Source organism: Entamoeba invadens, assembly GCF_000330505.1.
Source record: "Entamoeba invadens IP1 unplaced genomic scaffold scaff_1105074726049, whole genome shotgun sequence".
NCBI classification, from domain to species: Eukaryota; Evosea; order Mastigamoebida; family Endamoebidae; genus Entamoeba; species Entamoeba invadens.
Window position 1 is genome coordinate 16,885 of NW_004440337.1, and position 20,233 is coordinate 37,117.

Below are 20,233 nucleotides of genomic sequence, written 5' to 3' on the forward strand. Positions count from 1 at the left end.
ATGTTGAAAGCACAGAAGGCCGACTACGAAGCTCAAATCCAAGTATTGAAGGATGACATGGAGAAGACTGAAAACGACATGGCTGGTGCTATATCGAATATGAACCAAAAAGACGTTGAAATTAATAACTTGAATGAATAACATGCCTAAACTATTAATAAGAAAGACAAGCTTGAAGCTGATGCTGAGAATATGAATAGAAAGAAAGATGCTCAAGAGAAGCAACTGGCTCAATTGAAGGCTGACAATGACAATTTGACTAAAGCCAAATCTATTGTCGATGCCAAATTAGAAGACGCTGAAAGAGAAAAAGCTGCTCTTAACGAAGAAGTTGAAGCCGCAAATGAGAAGTTGAGAATCACTAAGAACGACTTGGGAAGAACCAAAGCCGAACTTGACCAACTCCAACAGAACTTTGACTATTTCAAGAAGAATGCCGACACCGATGCTGCTGATAAGAAGAAACTCAATGGAACTGTTAATGAGAGCAATAAGAAGATTTAGGAATTGAGTGCCAAAGTCGACAAATTTACTCACAAGAACAAGAAGTTGCTGAAGCAAACAAAGGTTCGAAACAGTCAAGAAGGACAAATTTGCGAAAGAAAAAGAAGCGAAGAAGTTGAAAGCAGAAAACGATGAAATTAAAGAGAAGGTGAAGAACTTGGCGAATGACAGATACCAACTTTCTTCTGAAAAGAAGAAGCTTCAAGACGAATATGACCAACTCAATAACTCAGTCTTTGGACATGAAGATGAGACCAACAACTTGAATGGTTCAATCAAAAAGTTACAAAGAGACTTAGAAACAAACAACACTGAGTTGACTGAATTAAGAGACAGAACGGCTAAAGACAAGAAGAAAATAGCCGATTTGGAACAACAAGTACAAGATCTTGAAGATAGACCAGTTGGGACTTCAAATACTGATCAAACTGAAGTCATCAAGAGAGACAACCAAATCGCTGATTTGGAAAAGGCAGTTGCTGCGTTGAAAGATCAGAACACTCAACTTGATGCTGCTAAGAAGGATATGAAGAAGCAGTCTGTCGAAGACGCTTCGAAGATTGAGAATTATGAACCACAGATTAATGCACTTGAAGCACAAAAGAAGATGGCTTTGGACAACAAAGCGGAGGCTGAGAAGACTGCTGCTGACCAATCTGATAGAAGAAAGAAGAAAGAATACTAAGTCAAAGCACTCAATGCACAAGTCTCGTCACTTAAAGTTTTAGTCAGTGCACCGGCTTCTGTTGCTCAAGAAGAAGAAAAGAACATGTTGAATGCAAGAATTGTTGAAATCCAAACTCAACTTGATGAAGAAAGACAGAAAGCTGACAGTGCAGATGCTGCTCGAAAGGCTGATTCACAGAAGGAACTTGAGAAGGAGAGAGCAATGAAACAAGAGGCTGACAAAGAAACTCAAAAACTTATAGCTAAAGTCACCAATTCAGAAGCTAAATTGACGGACCCTGATGCTACTGGAGCTTTTATTGCTAAATTGAAAGCGAAATATGAAACAGAATTGGAAGGAATCGAAACAGAAAAGAAAGAAGCACATAACGCGGCTGTTAAAGCTAAGAAACAAGCCAAACAGTATGCCAGAAAGGTTGAAGAGGCTGAAAGAAAGCTTGCAGAATTCGAACAGAAGAGTCTACAATTAACACTCAAATTGGTAAGACACAAACCGATTTGAAGAAGACACGACATTCAGTCAGAGACGGCCAGATGAGAATTGTTGAGTTGGAAGACATATCAGAAAATTTGGTGAAGATCTGAACAACAAACAACTTGAAGTTGATCGGGTGAGTGCAATTACTTTTGAAGACTAAGAACAATTCGATTTAAGTAAAACAAGAAAAGACAAGGATAAATAATTATTATTGTTATAGTTTTTTTAGATTAAAATCTGGTTAAAATACAAGAGTCTAGTTATTTAAAATATAATATTTTTATTATTATTTTATAGTTTAATTTCAACTAGATGCCTCGAGTCTTTGAAAGATAGGCTTGAACTTGGAGTCTTACTTAGAGTCTATGGGTAGACTCTAATAATTCCAAAAAATGCCTTTTCAAATAATTTTCATTTAGTGACGGATATTTCCGATGACAAAATAGATTGGTGATGTTCTATTTTTAATAAGAAACCAGAGTTTTATAACAAAATGATACAAATTGATTTAATCATATTAACTTTATCTGTAGAACGCAAAAATACATTTAAAAGTAGCGACTTATCTTAACAACATCACTGATGTTTTTATTTATTTAAAATAGTCAATTTACTATATTCTGTCAATTGTAATATTCTAATTATGTCTATTGATCTTTTCTTAGTATTTTGTTGCTTTAAAATTTGTGTTACCAAACTATTAAATTATAATTAATTATATCAACATTTGTGCTATTTGTTTTCAAATTAAAAATATTAACTTTAATATGATTCTAATATATTTTACTATAGTTTGTAGTTTGAAAAAACCCATAATAAATAAAATACCAAACTACTTTTCAATTGATATACTTCATAAAGATACAACGGGACACAAAGAGTAGATATGCCGCAACTGTCGAAACTTGTTGAACCCGGCGAGTTGCGGCGTCGTGAATCCATCTTCAGAAGATACAAGACACAAAGAGGAGATGCCTGAAAAAAGAAACATCAAGATATCCTAATCGAGTGTTCGTTCCAGTGTTAGTTTGAAGGGTGAAACCCGTTTTCTTTCAGTCTGTCCGGCCCTTCAAAAAAACAGATTTTGTTACAACTTGTGTACATTAATTCAAGTTATGGTGACGTGGCAAATTACAAAAATGACACTTTGATGTCAACGTGTTGCAAAGTTTAAAAACAAAAGTGACAAAAAATCAGTTAAGTTGGAAGACAACAACACTCTTGGGTGTGAATTTGTTATCAGTCAACTCGTTTTGTTTGGCGGTGTAAGTGGATGGTCTGCAATAACTACCATCAATGCCTTTCTTGCACACACGTATATCACAACCACCACCAAATCCAAAAAGATATTGATTATCTTGAGAATTCATCCAAAATTCATAATTGTCATTTCCACTTTTACCAAACTTTTTTGGATTCAAAGTGCCACTTCTCACAAGTGAAAAAATGTAAGAGCTGCCACTATTGAGCCAATTGCTAACTATATTAATATTTCCAGTAAACACGCCACCAAATTTGTTGTGATTTGTGTTTTCTATTAAAAAGCACAAGTTGCTTTTGTTCATAACTTTTTTATCAAACACAGAATTGTTCAGTGACCAGTTGTCTTTATCCGAATTAAACACAACACTCCCAATTTTCATTCCCGTCAACTTCTCAAGACCGGCTTCTTCTTCAAGTGTGATGTGTTCTCTTTTCATTCTTTCTTGTTCTTCTTCATCGTGTTGTCTCTTTGAGTTGATGTATTTCTCTGATTTAATAATTTGATCAATTTTATTGTTTTTTGCTTGTTTGATTCTGTTGATTTCATCTTCAAGTGGTTGTATGTCCATTTTGCACTTCTCCTCATAAAGTGCTATTTTGATATTGAATATCTCATACAACTTGTTGTTGTTGCTTTCTGTTGAGTACAGACTTATCTCACTTTTGATTTTATTTGATGCGTTATCCAAATCAGTGACGATTGTGTTGAGTGAAGTTGTGATGTTCTTCTTTCTCTCAAATACCTCATCAAGTCTGTCGAAGTGTCCCTCTGCATTTTCAATGCGTTGATCAATAACAAGTGACTTGTTGTCAACAAAGTTGTATTCCTTATTATTTTTGTGGAGGTCTGACACCGCCTTTGCTGCGTTAGTGCAGAGTGCTGAGAGTGCTGTTAACTCGTTTTCCATTGTATGTTAATAGAGTTTATTCGTTTTTATATTTAATTTTATATAAATCTCATTCAAAAACATTATTACCTCATACATAATGTTTTTTTTCGATTAAAAACCAAAATAAAATATTCAAACTTACATAAAATGATTTTAATTTCAAGAAGGGTCTATCACGGAACAGCGAAAAATTTGGAACTCGTCCCAAAAATGCATTTTAAAATGAAAAGGTGTATTTTTTATTTGTTTTTATGCCAAAAATAAAGTAGTTTTAGTAAAATCCATAGTTATGTTTGTTTTTGCGATCTCCAAAAAATTTTCTTTACAGACGGGTATTTTTTGCCGCGGTCGTTTTTTTACTTAAAACGTTAGTTAACAACAAAACTATATAATATTAAAATGTATAGTATAAAAATAAATAGTTTATTAATATAATATTTATACTATACATAAAAAACTATTAATTATAATTGATAATATTATAAAAAATAAGTAATTGTTTAATAACGATTAAATAATAATTTAACTTGTTAAAATATAATTTGTTATTAAATATACTTTTTTTAAACATGGTTAAGTGAAATCAACCAGAACAGAGCTGTCACCTTGCGATTACTTGTTAAAATTAATTTATTGTTGCTTTTCATCACTTTCAAACACCAGATAGTGGTTTAATATACCAAATTAAATAATATAAAATGTAATAAAATGGATTATAACAAAACTTTGAATCACGATACTTGGTGTTGTTTATAATTAGTTTGTTTTATAAACGTGCAATACTTTGATAGAACAGAAGAGTTATTATTCGTAGGAAAACAAGTGAAACTACTCTGTTTATCATTGGTGCATAAACAGAGTGTTTGAAACAAAACAACTTCAATTAACTTCATTCTATTGTTTAATCTTTTTATAATTTCATCAAAGCTATTATCGAATCATATATTTACTTAAAAACTGTCAGTCAGTTTGTTTGTTGGTGTGTTTAAATATAGATCATATTTAATTTAATTTGAAATAATAATTACAATTATTATTATTGATTTTATTAATAAAATATTAAAGAATATTATATAAAAGTACTATATAACAAGTCAGTGAAAAAATCTGGCTTGTTTTAAATTATAATATTTATTGTTATATGTTATAAACATTAAAATATTTCAAAAACAAAACCAAAAAACTAAAAATAAAATACTTATAAAAATGTTGTTTGAAATTATTCCAATTCACCTCGATGAAACTAATGTTTTGAATACGAAAACGGAGTTTTGTAGTGACAGAAAAGTCCTTGAAATGGCTTGCAAAAGCGGAGCTTCGAGACAGTGAATTCTTCGCAACGACATACAGCTGGTAAGATGTGAAATATGTGGGGTTTGTTGAGCCAAAACATGTTTCCGTTATGTTGCTTTGTGTTTGTATTACTATTACACACAAATGACACAAACAACTGAATTAATTAAGGACGAAACAATCAAACAACGAATTAGAAATTTGGTGGATTTCTTGTTGTATCTAGATTAAAAGAATCTTACAAAGCCAGACTATTCGATTTGGGAGGAAAGCATAGACGCATTGACTTCCTTAAGTATCCCACCGCAGTACTGTGGATTCACACAAATTCATGGCCACCACAGATTTTTGGCGGCTGCTATGATGGTAGAAAAGTATTACAAAGATACTAAAAGAGCTGAATTACGAGAAAGAGCAGGCAGGACCGATCAACTTCATTTGAGAAATTGTTCTGGATTGAAGAGAAAGGACACTTTGTCCAAGTTATTTGGACAACAAAAGCAGAAAGTGATTATCGACACATTGACTGCAACTATGGCGTTCAATAACATTGTAACTGATCAAATAAAGATAAAAAACACTTTGATAACATCAGAAAGTTCAACACCAAACTTGAATGCGGCATTGCAAAATATCCACAAGACTCATACTTCTATTTTTCAAAGTGGAATATTGGAGGAAAAGAAGTCAGTGAAGAAAGCCCACTATGGTGAGAAGCTGTAGACGGAATCACTGGCGACCCGATTATGTCGTCAATGCCTGATGTATACAAACACGCATGTGTGCAGTCATGACAGCGCTTCAGAATCAACAACTCTTCCCATTCTTTAATTATAAGAAGCGGTAATTTGGTAGTTTCGTAATTATTGTTATACTATAACATGTGTGCTGATATAAAATAATAATAGTATTAATAAATTAACCAAATAATATATAATGGGAGGAGTCGACTGATACTCAATGATAATCATTGGAAAAGACTTTGCAAGTGTCAAAGATTTCAAAGTTTTTATGATAATCATCAGTCGAAAATTCAATTTATTGAATAAAATGTACCATTTTAATCTGATACATTTGACATCATAATAGGAAAACAAGTTGTTCCTAACATCGAGACTTACCATCTCTATTCAAAAGGTGATTTTGACACATTATTTACAAAAAGGTCATTCTTGATTTGATGACTCAAGAAGACGCATTGGTCTTCCACAGAACATAGAGTGCACAAATGTTGTGTTTAGTCGAGAAGATGTCTCCTTTGGTTGTGAAATACCAACTTCAAAAGAGATGCAGTCGTTGTCATCATCATGTTTCAATTCATCAACTGAACAACTACAGTCTGGTCTCAAACCAGTCCTTCCCAAATCAAATATAAAGGTAGGTCGTTTTTTGTTTTTTTTTCGAAAAAACAAAACTTATCCCAAACAACAAAAAAAACAAATAGGCTGTGTTAGCCAAAGTAAAAATTTGAATAACATTTTAGTGTCAAACAAAATGTTTTACAAACCAAATGAAAGATAATGTTATTTGTTACAAAAATAAGTTGGTAAAACTCAAAATAGAACATATTGACTTTGGCCAATGAATTGATATTGTTATAAGAAAATAAAAACAAAAGTTTATCGTCGTTGTAATATGAAATATATAAATTGTGTTTTATCTCAATGAAAAATAGGGTGTGTAATTGAACCAAAGACAAACAAATTAATTACATATTATTGATGTGGTATAACTATTCGTAGTACCACTTAATTCACAAAGTAAATATTACTTTATGAACATACAGTTTGTATATTATTATAGAAAGAGTTCAAGACTTTTATAGTTCGTTTTTTAAAAATAGATCAATAAAATGTTTTTAAATAACCAAACAATAAAATTGCCGTTAATTAATTATATTTTTGTTTATCCAATATTAATTCGATATGTTAGAGAAAATATTTTTTTAATCATTTGTATATGATGTGATTCTGATATACTTTTCTACGATAGCAAATTTAATTATAATTACAAACTATATTTGTCATTATTTGTAAAGTTGTTATTATTTTAAGCAAATATCAATAGTATGATTAGGGTGCACAATCGCAAACCACAAATGCCCATAATGCCCGTTTTTTACATAAAATTTCCATTTGCGTAAGCCGTTCAATATTTCTCAATAATCGCAATCTGCAAATTCCATAGAACTTGTAGTTCCTTTTTGAGATATGCCATTTCGAACAAAAAAACAAAGATCAACAACAAAAAGGAAAAAAACAGTTTTTATTTTTATTTGCATTTTTAATCTCAGAAACATTTCCATCACCAAAAAGAAAAAATGCCGATTTCTTCATTTTTTTACAAACATCCAAAAAACTTCATTTTCTTACCACAAAAAATATAAAACAACTTTTAAAATAAAAGGAATATAATGTTTTTCAAAGTTAAATTTTTTAGCAAGTATCAACCTAAAAACAAAAAAACGAGGAAATATATTTAAATAAACTGTACGATGACATGAATCATTTGAATTCAATTCAAATATTAACATGTTAAATAGAAAAATATTAACTAACTTCAAGTTGTATGTTCAAAAAGGTGATTTTTGAAGCAGTGTGAGGATTTGTTCTGTTTCTCTCATCAGTCAAAATATTTCCCATCACGCTAAAAACTTTTTCAGAATCAATGCTTGTGGATTGTGCAGACAAATACTTTCTTGACAATTCTTTCAAGTGGGTGAAAGTGCTATTTTACCAGTAAGTCAATAGGGTTTTCATGCAATTAATTTTCACCATTAGCTGTCCCTTTGTCTTCCATATATTCTCCAAGTTCTTTCGCCACTTCAGAAACTTTGGCATCTAACTCTCTTACTCGTTGATCATTTTCATCCGTTGTTAACTGTATAGAAAGTTTCCTTTTCGCAGTAAAGTAATATTGAGAGCCAACCAACTTAGATTCAACAACTCTTTTAATATGTTCTTGATCCCTTAAATTCAATTATTTGTCTCTTTCAGGAGGATATAGAAAACAGGCAATTTTGAAATGATCATTGTCGAGAATCTTTCCAAACCTCTTAGAAAATCCATTTCGAGCAATCTTTTTCCAATCTTTTCCAAAAAGAAGCTCTTGTGTGTTATTCGTGTTGTGTTGGTGTGATGGTCCACTATTTATTAGAAAGGTGTTGTGATGTGTTTTGAGCAAGTTGGGGTTGTTGTAAACCGACTGTTAATTGAGAATAAGATGGCAATGTGGCATAATTCTGTCGGTAAGTGAGAGGAGAAAGAGAGGTTGACAGATGAAGACTGTGGATGACTGGTTGTGTTGAAGGAATGTGAGGTAGTGTGAAGTAGTGTGATCTTGTTGCAACGGGAGAAATAATTCGAAAAAGTTGGGTAGATGGGCGATCATCATGTTCACTCCACTTCTGTGTTGGGTATTTTCTGATCATTTCCCATATCTTTGTTAGAATTCCTAATACAAAACATGAATTTGGAGTTGAGTTGGTGGAGAGAGTATTGTATGCATCATTCATCAATTTGACGAATGGAAAGATTTTCTTCATTTCCACCCAATTTTCATCTGTCAAATGGTTTGTTCCACGCGTGTCGTTTATCGACTTCTCCATTTGAAGTGCCGTTTCAAAAGATTTACAACAAGAGTTGAATCTTGTTTTGCAAAATGTTGCCAGACAACAATACTTCTATTCATTCTCTTCACACTTCTTTTTTTTAACAAAACACGCGTTGATGGTGATACTTGACAAGTTTTCGACACATTATTCAACATTTTCAACATTTTGTTGAGTTCTGGTATATTCTTTATTAAGTCTGAAAAATCAAGTTAATCCCATGAACAACACAATTTAATTTCTCTCCACAAACATCCGACAGTCCATTGTTATTCCGACACCCATCAGACACGATGTAATAAATGTTGTTTATGATCCCAAATTGCTCCAACACATCTTTGCTTTTCTTCTTGATGTTGTCAGCAGTGTGTTTTTCGTTGAAAACACTGACTTCAAGTATCGAGTTTTTGGGGTTGAACTGCTTGTCAAAATAATGCAATGTGGTTGTATTGAAGCTGTTCCCGAATTTGGACATTATATCCGTAGAAACACAACCATAGTTCCCCTCAGTTTATTTTCTGACTTCAGAAATAAAACTTTTCATTTTGTCGTTGTAGACTTTGTTTAGCAATGAAGTTCTAAATGTGGTGGTTCCACACAGCTTCACAGTGGGGTCAAGGAGCTTGATCAACTCGACCAAGAATGGATTTGTGACTTGTTGCAAAGAAATATTTCCTGTTATGAAAAATTTTAATAATAGTGTATTGAGCTTGACACTTTTTGGAGAGTAATTTTTCAAAACTTCAAAATTGTCGATGTCACTCTCATCAATGTTTTCGGGGTGAAGTGAATAAAGGTATGTTCTCATTGAGGACGTTGTTCCTTGAAAAATGAGGCATTTGTGACAAAATTTGCATATTACCTTTCCCTTACAATTTTGACATCTTGAGTTAAAATTGTGGTGTTCGGAACACGTCTTACAGTCTTTTTCAAAATATTTCCAAACAAAGAAACGTTCTTTGTTGAATTCTTGCATGTATTTTTTATAGTTTTTTTTAAATTCAATTTTTGTTTTTTGAAATTAAAATAATTTAAAATAAACAAATATTTTTATTTATTTTTAAGTTATTTTTTAGTTTACACTAATTATTTTTGCCGTCTGTTAAACTTTTAGTTTTTGAAAAAAAACAGTTAAGTATTGATTTAAATATTCAAGTTCTATATATTTTACTTTCAATTGTTCAAATTTGACAAAACCATTATTTCTTTTTTATCTCTTAAATAATTTGCATTTTCGGTTCGAAAAAGGGATTTCTGTTTTTTAAATATTTAATTGTGTACACGTTTCGGAAAACAGACGAATTTCGTCTCTTTTTACCATTTTCAGTAAAAATAATTTATTTGAGCAATATCAACTTCGTTATTACTACAAAAGAGTCTCTCTACCACTTTAGAAATATTTCCTCTTGCGATTGCGCACCCTATAGTATGATTATAATAGTTATTTATTAATTAAAAATCTATTTAAAATAATAATTGTGTATTATTATTATTAAAAATAAATAAGTATTAAATTACAGTAAATTATGGGATAAAACCTTAATTTTTAACGTGAAAAATTGTAAGTTTTTAATTTTTATTTCGTTTTTAAAATTGCTTTTTATGGTGAAAAAATAACCTTTTATAAATTATAAACAATCAAATTATATTATCAATATATTAAATTTGTAAAAAGTCAAAAAAGTTTACATAAAAAACTACCCAAAAGCATGATAAATGTTATATTGTCATTTTAAGCATTTTGGGAAGTATGTTTATTGGGCAAAAAATGGTAACGAGATATGATTCAAAAATTAATTAAATAATTAAATTTAAACTTTTTTCTATTTATATTTTAAAAAATTTCCATTTTTTGTAGTTTTGTCAAAATTGTTAACTAACTTTAATTTTGTTATACTTTATTAAATCATTTATTTTTTTGAAAAATTTATCATTTTTGAAATATGTTATATATTATTTTTTATCATAAATATCATTTATATTCTCAAAAATACACGTTTCAATGTTTTAATATAAAAAATACTCTTGATGTTATTAAATATGCAATTTTAGGAAGATTGGAATAAAAAATTCTAATTTTGACTGTGTTTTTGTTTTTTTAACAATTTTATGATTATTTATAATTAAATAAACCAATATTATATTATTGATAATTTGATAATTATTATCTATTTTAACAATGGTTGTTGTTTTTGATAGTTTATTTTTTTTGCCCGAATTATTAGTTATTTTTAATATAAGATTTTCAATATTTTTGATAATGCAATTTTCTGTAATTTATTACATTAATAATTAAAATTATAAAATTATAGTTTTTTAAAAAATAATTTATTGTTTTTATATTATAATTTTTAACTATAAAATTTTTCTTGGCGGCAATTACTAAAATGTGGTATTGTTTTCTTCTTAAAAACAAATTTTAAAACAGTTTTGGGAAAATATTGTTGTTTCAAATTATTTCTTAATTGACCTACCGTTATAATCAGAAGTTGAGAAAGACTGCTCAAACGTTATCTCATACTTTTTGGACCATAAAAATTAGAATATTTCGGGAAGCCGTACCAAAATCCATACCAATTGTTTCGGTTTTTTTCACGTTTTGCCCAATGCCCGATGTTTAGACAAAATTAAAGCTATTTTTTGTCCACCAGATAACGTTTGAGACTAGATAACGTTAAAAGACTGACTCTATAAACATTAAAAATTATATTATTAAGTTTCTAAAAATAAACATATTATTTATTAATAGTATTTATATTATTATTTCCCGTAAGTTGATGTATAAAATTAACATATTATTTCTATAGTTTATTTTGTTAAAACCTAACTGTTAAAACATTGGAACTTTTAAATTCAAAATTTTAATGATTACGTTCAAATGTTTGTTCTATTATCTATTATCATAACATTTCGATGTATTTTATAATTCAAAACAACAGAATTTTATATGTAATTTTTTATTTATTAGAGTAAAAAAGCGGGAAAATACATAGATATTGTTATAATTGTTAAATAATTATTTTATTATCAATATAATTAAAAGCAAACTCAATATTTGTTTTTTAATAATTATTATTTTTTAATTAATTTTTGTTTATTTCATGTTGCCATTAACACTTAAAAAAACATCGTTTTTTTCTTTAAAAAATGTTTTTGCTTTTAAAATGTTTTCAAAAAAATACGTTTAAAATATAATTTTACTCATTCAAAAAAAGAGGGAAAATGTGTATTGTAATACACACGAAAAACCCCGATAAACAAACAAACATTTAAGTAACATAAAAGTATAATTCTTTCCAATTTTAAGTCTTATTTCTGAGCAATTCACAATTGGAGTTATAATATCAAAAAAACATCGCTATCGTTAAAAAGTATCACATATAAACAATGTCTCATTATAAACAAACCGGAGAACAGTCGCTTTGTAAACCGACGTTAACTCGTCATTGTTTTCTTCAATTTCTGACACATAGACGCCATCGGCTAGTTTTTTTTCTTATCTAAAGTCGTATAAAAGTAATGCAAACTTTGTCATGATAGCGTAAAAGATATCTCTCACAAAGAATGAGTTTTTTTGCGAAACAACATACAAAAGTACAAAAAGGAGTTAAACAATATTTGTGTTTGGTTCATCCTTTTTTCTCTTCGAATTTTTGCATCGACTTTTGTGTTATTTGTGTGATGAATGCGTCGTCCATATTGACTGCGACCCCAGAAATACATCGTAACACCGTGTTTTTTTACATCATCGTTCTGCAAGTCCACTAAAGGTGAAAACTTCCGAGCAAAACGACAACGCACTTTCTCATTTACCATCAAATTTTTTTATTCTTAATCAGTTTCATATTATTGGTTTGATTTTTAGTTTGAAAACTAATAGATACTATATTATTATTTTACAAATAAAAAATTTAAAAGTAAGTGTTATAAATACTCAACAGCACCTTCAAATGGTATTCACTATGGGTGGAAAACAGATTTTTAACTTAAGTTTACATTTTTTAAAAATTTGGTATTTTTCATTGACTGTTCTTACTACAAATTGCAATGTAATTGACTGTTTTTGGTGAAACACAATGAGTTTAATAAGTGGTGTTAACAAGTCCGTTTGATGATTTTGAAAAAAACAGAACAATAACGGTTTAACAAGACATTGTGAATCAACGAAAAAGCGTCCACTTGTTGTGAATCAAACAGAAAACATGTTTATTTGTCGTAAATAAGCGGATTATGTAGAAAGTTCATTCTAATAATGAAAAATATTTTTACTAAAAATGGTTTTAATTTATCAAAAGTGTAAGATTTGAAAATAAAAAAAATAATTGTCGTACATCTAAACGATTGGCCGATTGTGTGACTAAAAATCAAAATATTCATTTTCAATTATGACAAATTAACTTTTTTCTTCATTAATTTATTTTATATAAATAAATAGAATTAAAAAATATTTTCAAAAACAATTGATACATTCAATTTATTAAATGTTTTTCAATATTTTAACAATTTCAACATTTTTTTAATAAACTTTAAAACATACAAATGTTTTCTCTTAAATTCTTCCACAATGAAAAAAAAATAAAGTCTTCACAATGTTCCCAACAAAACATTGTAATTTGGACACATATCACATGATGGTTGTCTCAAAATACTTATTTACAATTAAAGACTTTACTACTCTTCAAATGGTCTCTCATAAATATCAAGACTTTATGGAACTTTTTCACTTCAATCCAGTTCCAGTCACAGAAAAGACTTTAAAGTACTTCCCCAACATAGAAACACTCGATCTTTGGAGTGATAAAGTTGACACTTTTGGTAATATAATTTACATCCACAAGTACCCATACAAGCCTCGTGAATCAGACAATTACGATGACAGTCGTTTTAGAAACTATACTGATAAACAGTTATATGAATTTAAACACGGCTTTATCCACAAAATAGGCACAAATTCAACATTAATAATGAACTTTTTCAAAATCAATATTTGGTTTGAAGTTTACTATCAAACAGTTTTGGACAATGGAAAGAAGAAGAAATACCTAAAGAAACAAAATTTTTGTTTGGGAATGTAGTTTATACTAAAAAGGATAAAAAACACCATACTATAGAAATCCCAGTCGACAACAAAACACTGAAAAGGGTCTCTTATATTATCACACAAATAGGAGACAGATGTTTACGAGGACTTGTTTTAAACTGCTATGAGATTCCAAACGGTGTCATAAGACTTTGCTCGAGTTCATTTGAATATGTTTCTGCACTCAAAATCATTCAATTTCCAAAGGGAATTTTGTCATTCGAGTCATGCTCATTTGCTAGATGTAACAGTTTAGAGCCAGTAGAGATCCCAGACAGCGTCACGTTTATTGGAGAATACTGTTTTACAAGTTGCCAAAAATTGTCACGTATACAAATTGGGAAAGGGGTGAAAACACTTGAAAATGGGACTTTTGAGTATTTACCTGTTTTGGAACAAATTGTTGTACCATCAAATGTCGATGTGATTAAAAGAAATTGTTTTGATGGGTGCAAAGCACTTAAAACTGTTATAGTGGAAAACAAAAAGTGTTGTATCGATGAATGTTCATTTTCAAGATGTTCCAATTTGAAAGATGTACAAAATTTAATAATCAATAAGATATGTTAATCGTTTATTAAATTAATTTAAATAAAAAATTTATAGTATAAATATAATAATATAATAATATTTCAAATATGGTATATATAGTAGTAATAATAATATTATATTATTAATCAAATGAAAATTAATATTTATTAATAACAAAATAATAAATTATAATAAAATGTTATATTTATTATTTAAAATAATAATAAATAAACAAAAGTCAAAGATGTTATTTACATATGGTTTATTACTTTGATTGAGCGATTAATTATTCACATCAGCACAATTTTGAGTGTTATTGAAATCATCAGTTGAATATTCATCAACAGAATTGGGACTCGGTTGATTTATATTGAAATAACATGGTTGAATGGTGTTGAAATAATTCATGTCAAACATAGGAATGGCAAATGGTGTGTTGTTCACATATGAAATAGCGACTGGGACATAGTATATTGGCAGTGTTACGTTTTCATGTGTGATATCTGTGGAAGTGCCTTGTGGTGAAGAACAAGTGATGGTTTGGCTTGTTATTTCTTCTTTAATTTCAACACTCTTAATCCCATCTATTTCTTCTTCTTTGACTATGTCTTTATCTTCATAATCACAGACCATTGACTTATCTTCGCTGTTTATCACATTGTCTACAGTTGAATCTGTCGATGACGTCATCACACTTATGTTCATTTTGGTACTGATAATTTCCTTTTCATAGTCTTCAAGTGTCACACGTTTGATGTTAGAGTATTGCTTGTTATATGACTGAGGGATGTTACCTAAGAATATCGCCGTGTCGCCTTTACGAGTTTTGCTTTTGATTTTCATAGTTTCGAAACTTTTTGAAAAAAAACTGAAGACCACATTTCCCATCGTCTTTTTCAGTCTCACGTCTCTTTTTCAATTCAAAATTGGATATTTTGATGTTGTAGGACGGAATAAGTAACAGTCTGATGCTTGACAGTTTCTTTGTATCTTTTGCTGTCCGTGTTTGTGTTTTACTCTGTTTTTCTGATGGGAAGAAAAAATTGATTTTGTAATTCATGAAGTTCATTAAATACAGCAATTTGTCGTTGTTGTTCATCTCTTTGATTTCTTTGCTTTCTGATGAAGTGACACACTCTGATGTATTGATTAATGAACTTTTCTTTATTGGTAATCCATCAGAGTCAAAGACAATGTTTGAGTCTTCTACAAGATATTTCTCGTTAGAGTCGAAAACTAATTTTCCCTTCTCATCAAAGATGTTAGCAATTTCAAAGTGTGGAGCCATCTTAAAGTTTGTTCTTTTATTTTTGAGGACAATGAAAGAATATTTCTTCTTCATTGCCAAATAACTAAGACAAGAGTGGACATAATAGTATTTAGAATTTGTAGACTCCTGTTTCAATTTGGTGTTCTTTTGTTTGTTGTCTTGGTAGCACATGCTTTTACTTGAATGACTCATCGTTTGGATTGTTGCGATATTGATACTATATATAGTAAATGTGTTTTAGTTTTCAAAAATATACTTGTTTATTTAAAACACTCGATTGGGCATTTTGGTTTAGGTTCAATTGTGTTTGAACATATCTAGAACTTGAACTATACATTATAAATAATTTTTATAATAAATACTATATTTAAAATTAAAAATACAATGTGATCAATTTAAGTGCATTTATTTTATGTTAAACATAAAACCCGACTTTTAAACAAATTTAAATGCAAATTAATTGATTTTTTATTGGTGTTTATTAATATAAACAATAGGTTCATACTATTAATAGAATAGTTCATTACAAACTCAATCAATAATATACTATTACTTTAAAATAGTTTTAATAATAATCGTAAAAGTTGTTATTGTAAAAAATATTGAAACAGCCATTTTATTGTTTTCTGATTGGTTATATCCTAATTAATAGTTTTTAGTTTTTCCATGTTGTAATTATAAATACAAATTTTATTGTGTAAGTTCAACATACTTTTATATACTGTAAAGTCGGTTTCATTAATATTGTGCTTGCTTTAAAGAAGTCGTTCATTTTGAGAAAATACACAATTGAACATTTCTAAATAAACTGTTTCCATTTAATCAATAGCGCCCATTTTAGATTACCTATTTTTATCTTTAAACATTGGGAAAACATCCTAATTTATTTTTATTTCGTTATCGTTTTTTTATTAATTATGACCACCAAATTTTAAAGACTATTAACTGTCAAATAGACAAAAAACAACTAAAATATTAAATTAATTTAAACTATTTTCGTATTTGTTAAATAGTTTAAAATTGCTCAAGTGGCCGATTGGACCTCCTTTTTCCATGTTACATATTTTAGATCTGCTTATCAATAGGTCCATCAACTTATTTATCATTAAAATTGGCAACTGTTTCCATTCTTTTTTGAGTGCTCTAAACAAAAGAATTTTTGTTCTAAATAACTTTTTTTCTTGCGGATTCTTGTTTCAAGAATTGCCCATAGATGGTCAATTGGTGACAAATCGGGGCTAGAAGATGGCCATTCTACTGGGTTTGTTTTCATTTCTTTTAACCATCTCATTGTTTCCAGTGCTTTATGTGGTGGTGCACCATCCTGTTGAAAAAACAATTTGCTTCTGTGTTTTTTCATGTCTTCAATGACTCCATTATTTTTTAACATGGAACGGTAATCTACGGCTTTCATTCTGTCTTTGCAAAGTATTAATTTTAATTTATAATCTCGACCAATCGCACCCCAAACCATTAAACTCGAATTATATTTGGGTATTTGTTTTTTAAACGTGTTTATGTTGATTCTTTTTTCCATTTTGTTGTTGTTGTTGTTTTGTTCAAAAGACTCTTAATTTTTGTTGGTCGCATCCAACATTATTTTTTTATCTGGAAACAAACAAAATCTTGACTCATCTGACACGATAACAGATTCACATTTTTTGATGTTTCTTTTTTGAGCGACTTTTTGCAAAAATTGTACCTGTTTATAATTTGTTTTTCTGTTAATATTTGTGTCGACTTTTGTTTACTATATTTGAATTTTTGTTCTTTCCGTATGTTATAAATTGTCGACTTTGAAACGTTTGCGGCTTGTGCCAATTCATGACAAGTTGAAAGTGGGTTTGAAGTCGTTTGTTTTTCAACCATTTGACATACCAACTCTGTTCTCTTATTTGGTCTCCCTCTTTTGTTTAAAGGAATTACAATTTCTCCTGACAATACCTTCTTAATTTTTGATATTCGGTTCGGTGAAACGTTGTAAAATCTTTGGATTGAAGAATATGAATCACCATTTTGAAGTGATTTTATTATTAATTTATCAATCGCTACCATTGATATTTAAAGTTGTGTTTCTTTTTTTTATTTGAAAATATCATAAAAATGTCTGTTTACTAGTCTCTTTCATTGATGTCTTTTATTATTCTTTTATAATTAATATTTAAAATTTGTTTTTAATAATAACAAAAATAACTATTTAGAAGTGAATTTGGTTTATTTTAGTAAAATAAAACAATTTTCAAAAGTGTTTGTTTATTTTTGGTTGTCATTCTTTTATCTTTTTGTGTATTTTTATTGTTGTTTTGTACTATAATTAAAACAAAATAAACAAATGTTGTTTCTGATACATCTTTGGGCAAAAATTTACTCTAAATCTAAATTTTAATTTTTCTTTGTAAAAAAGAGACAATAAAAAAAGAAAAAACAGGTAAAAAAATACAAATTCGATTTTTTGTGAATAAAAACGAGACCAGTAAAAAGACTAAAATTGAAAAATTCCCAAATAAAAGGATGGTTAGTTTGTATGAACATTCCCGAAATATTACTTAAATTTTATATTTTTTTACGCTATCGTTTTTTAAAATACAGTTTACAAAACAGACTTTATTCTGTACTAAAGTAATTTAAAGATTAAAAAAAACATATTACCTTCAAACGTTATTGGCTATACACAACTGATTATGTTATTTACAATTTTAATATTGATAGTGTTAATATTAAATTTCAATTGTGGATAACATATTTGTTATTTATAAAAGTAATATTTAGATTTAAAACATAAATTATTTAAGCCAAAAAATGTTTTGCAATTTTCCAGAAATAAAAAGTGTCAAAGTTAATAAATTTAAAGTTGTTTTCTCTTTTTTTTGTCGACTTCAATTTTATAGAAATACCTCATTGCAACATTCCTAAAAAGGATATACACAAAAGTGTTATTCATTTCTATTTGTGGTTTTTTGACTTTTTAATGTGAAATCGTCTTTTTGCAATCAGTTGAACAATTTGATAATATGTCCAATTTTATCAAAATTCTGTTATATTAATTTAAACATTAAAAGGATGAAATTTCAGTGTCAGAAAGTCTCAATTAAATTGGACAAAACAATTGGTCAGAAGAAAAATCGTTATATTTTTCTGTTTTTTTGCAAATTCATTTTTCTGTAAGAGCTTTACTCAATTTTAGCTTTTCATTATAAAATTCATAACGCTAAAAATCAATTTAGTGTATTCAACTTTTTCCAACCCACCTTTACCGTGTTTGTCAATAACATCAATTTAATTATTAATTCTAATATTAAAGTTTGATATTGACAATACATTTGTAGAAGATGTTGTTGTTGTCCTTAAAGATTAGAAGTCTTTCAACATTAATTTAGTTTGTCTGTCAACTCTTTCAATATTGTACTTTTCATAAGATACATAAAAAAATTAATTTTGTAAACTTCAAAATTCTTTACAAGTTTCAATACAGATTTTGAGAAATGTATTTGACAAGTTCAATCCCGTTTTGTAGAAAAAGAAGAATTCTGCCGTACCATTGGTAACATCACAAGGCTTCCCTTCGTCGAGAAATCAATAACAAAAATGATGAACACTTCATGTGTTCATTTTCAAAAAATAATTATTATTGTTAGATTCCAACAATGCATTAATCTCTGTTTATTTCTTTGTGTGTGGCATCATATGTGGAGCGACTTCGCTTTTTATATACTCTCTTGTTGATTTGAATAGAACTTTATTACCAAGAGATACAATAAAAGACTCAACTCAATCTATTTCGACTGTTGATCGACAGGTAACGTCTTTTACATCCAAATTATAATTTCTTTTGTATTAGATTGACAATGTTTTGGATTGTTATTTGTTTTTACTCCAACATTGTTGTGAAGGCCTTGAACAAAGAGATTATTTGAAACGACCACAAGATGTATAAAGAAGTACATGGTGTCTTTACCTTGTTGGTACAATTGGTTTGGGCTTTCAAGTCTTCGAATGTTATTAATAAAAGTTTAAGAAAATTTAACAGCACAAAGTGAAACAATCTTTGAATAGTAACAGTTAAATAACACATTTTAGATTATTTTATTTGAATAACTTTTATAAACTATTTTATTTGTTTTAATGTTGTACTTTTTATATTCTCATCAATTTTTTATGTGTTATTTTGATTGTTTTGAAATAAAAATATAAATTTAAATACAATAATTAAAAAAATGAATAATGGTCGAGTTGAAAAACACGTACACTTTTTGGTATAAATGTTTGGCCATCAATGAGATCTCCACTTCGAGTTATGTAACTACTTGGAGTACATTTGCTAAAATTTAAACCACATTTTGCAACAATAATGTCACTGTTATTATTAACATCATCATGTTTTCCAAACGTAAAGAGATAAGGATTGTCTTTAGTACAAGTTATAATAGAATTGTCAATTTGTCCCTCTTGTAAACCGAATTTTTGAGGGTTATATATCCCATTTTTCACAAGTGAAAAAATGAATGTTTCTTCGAATATATAATCTCTTTCATCAAAAAATCCCCAACTGTAATACACTCCTCCAAACTTATTCTTTTGGTCATCTTCAATCAAAAAAAGATAACTGGAATTTCCTTATATTTTGTCG

General features: G+C 28.8%; 5 protein-coding genes across 5 annotated transcripts; 4 read left to right on the forward strand and 1 right to left on the reverse strand.

The window, feature by feature from the left end:
- EIN_349530 (hypothetical protein) lies at positions 1-1,189 on the forward strand (the record flags this gene model as incomplete). The annotated part of the gene is made up of 3 exons (XM_004256376.1): positions 1-114; positions 163-477; positions 587-1,189. The coding sequence occupies 3 exons, from the start codon at positions 1-3 to the stop codon at positions 1,187-1,189; spliced, it is 1,032 nt and encodes a 343-aa protein (XP_004256424.1).
- Positions 1,190-1,273: 84 nt separating this feature from the next.
- EIN_349540 (hypothetical protein) lies at positions 1,274-1,693 on the forward strand (the record flags this gene model as incomplete). Its single annotated transcript, XM_004256377.1, has 1 exon — positions 1,274-1,693. One exon carries the CDS (start codon positions 1,274-1,276, stop codon positions 1,691-1,693), a length of 420 nt encoding a protein of 139 aa, XP_004256425.1.
- A 3,531-nt stretch (positions 1,694-5,224) lies between these two features.
- On the forward strand, positions 5,225-5,838 carry EIN_349550 (hypothetical protein; the record flags this gene model as incomplete). Its single annotated transcript, XM_004256378.1, has 2 exons — positions 5,225-5,236; positions 5,350-5,838. 2 exons carry the CDS (start codon positions 5,225-5,227, stop codon positions 5,836-5,838), a joined length of 501 nt encoding a protein of 166 aa, XP_004256426.1.
- A 7,476-nt stretch (positions 5,839-13,314) lies between these two features.
- Positions 13,315-14,375, forward strand: EIN_349560 (hypothetical protein; the record flags this gene model as incomplete). The annotated part of the gene is made up of 2 exons (XM_004256379.1): positions 13,315-13,715; positions 13,739-14,375. The coding sequence occupies 2 exons, from the start codon at positions 13,315-13,317 to the stop codon at positions 14,373-14,375; spliced, it is 1,038 nt and encodes a 345-aa protein (XP_004256427.1).
- A 243-nt stretch (positions 14,376-14,618) lies between these two features.
- EIN_349570 (hypothetical protein) lies at positions 14,619-15,798 on the reverse strand (the record flags this gene model as incomplete). Its single annotated transcript, XM_004256380.1, has 2 exons — positions 14,619-15,165; positions 15,191-15,798. The coding sequence occupies 2 exons, from the start codon at positions 15,796-15,798 to the stop codon at positions 14,619-14,621; spliced, it is 1,155 nt and encodes a 384-aa protein (XP_004256428.1).
- Positions 15,799-20,233: the final 4,435 nt, after the last annotated feature.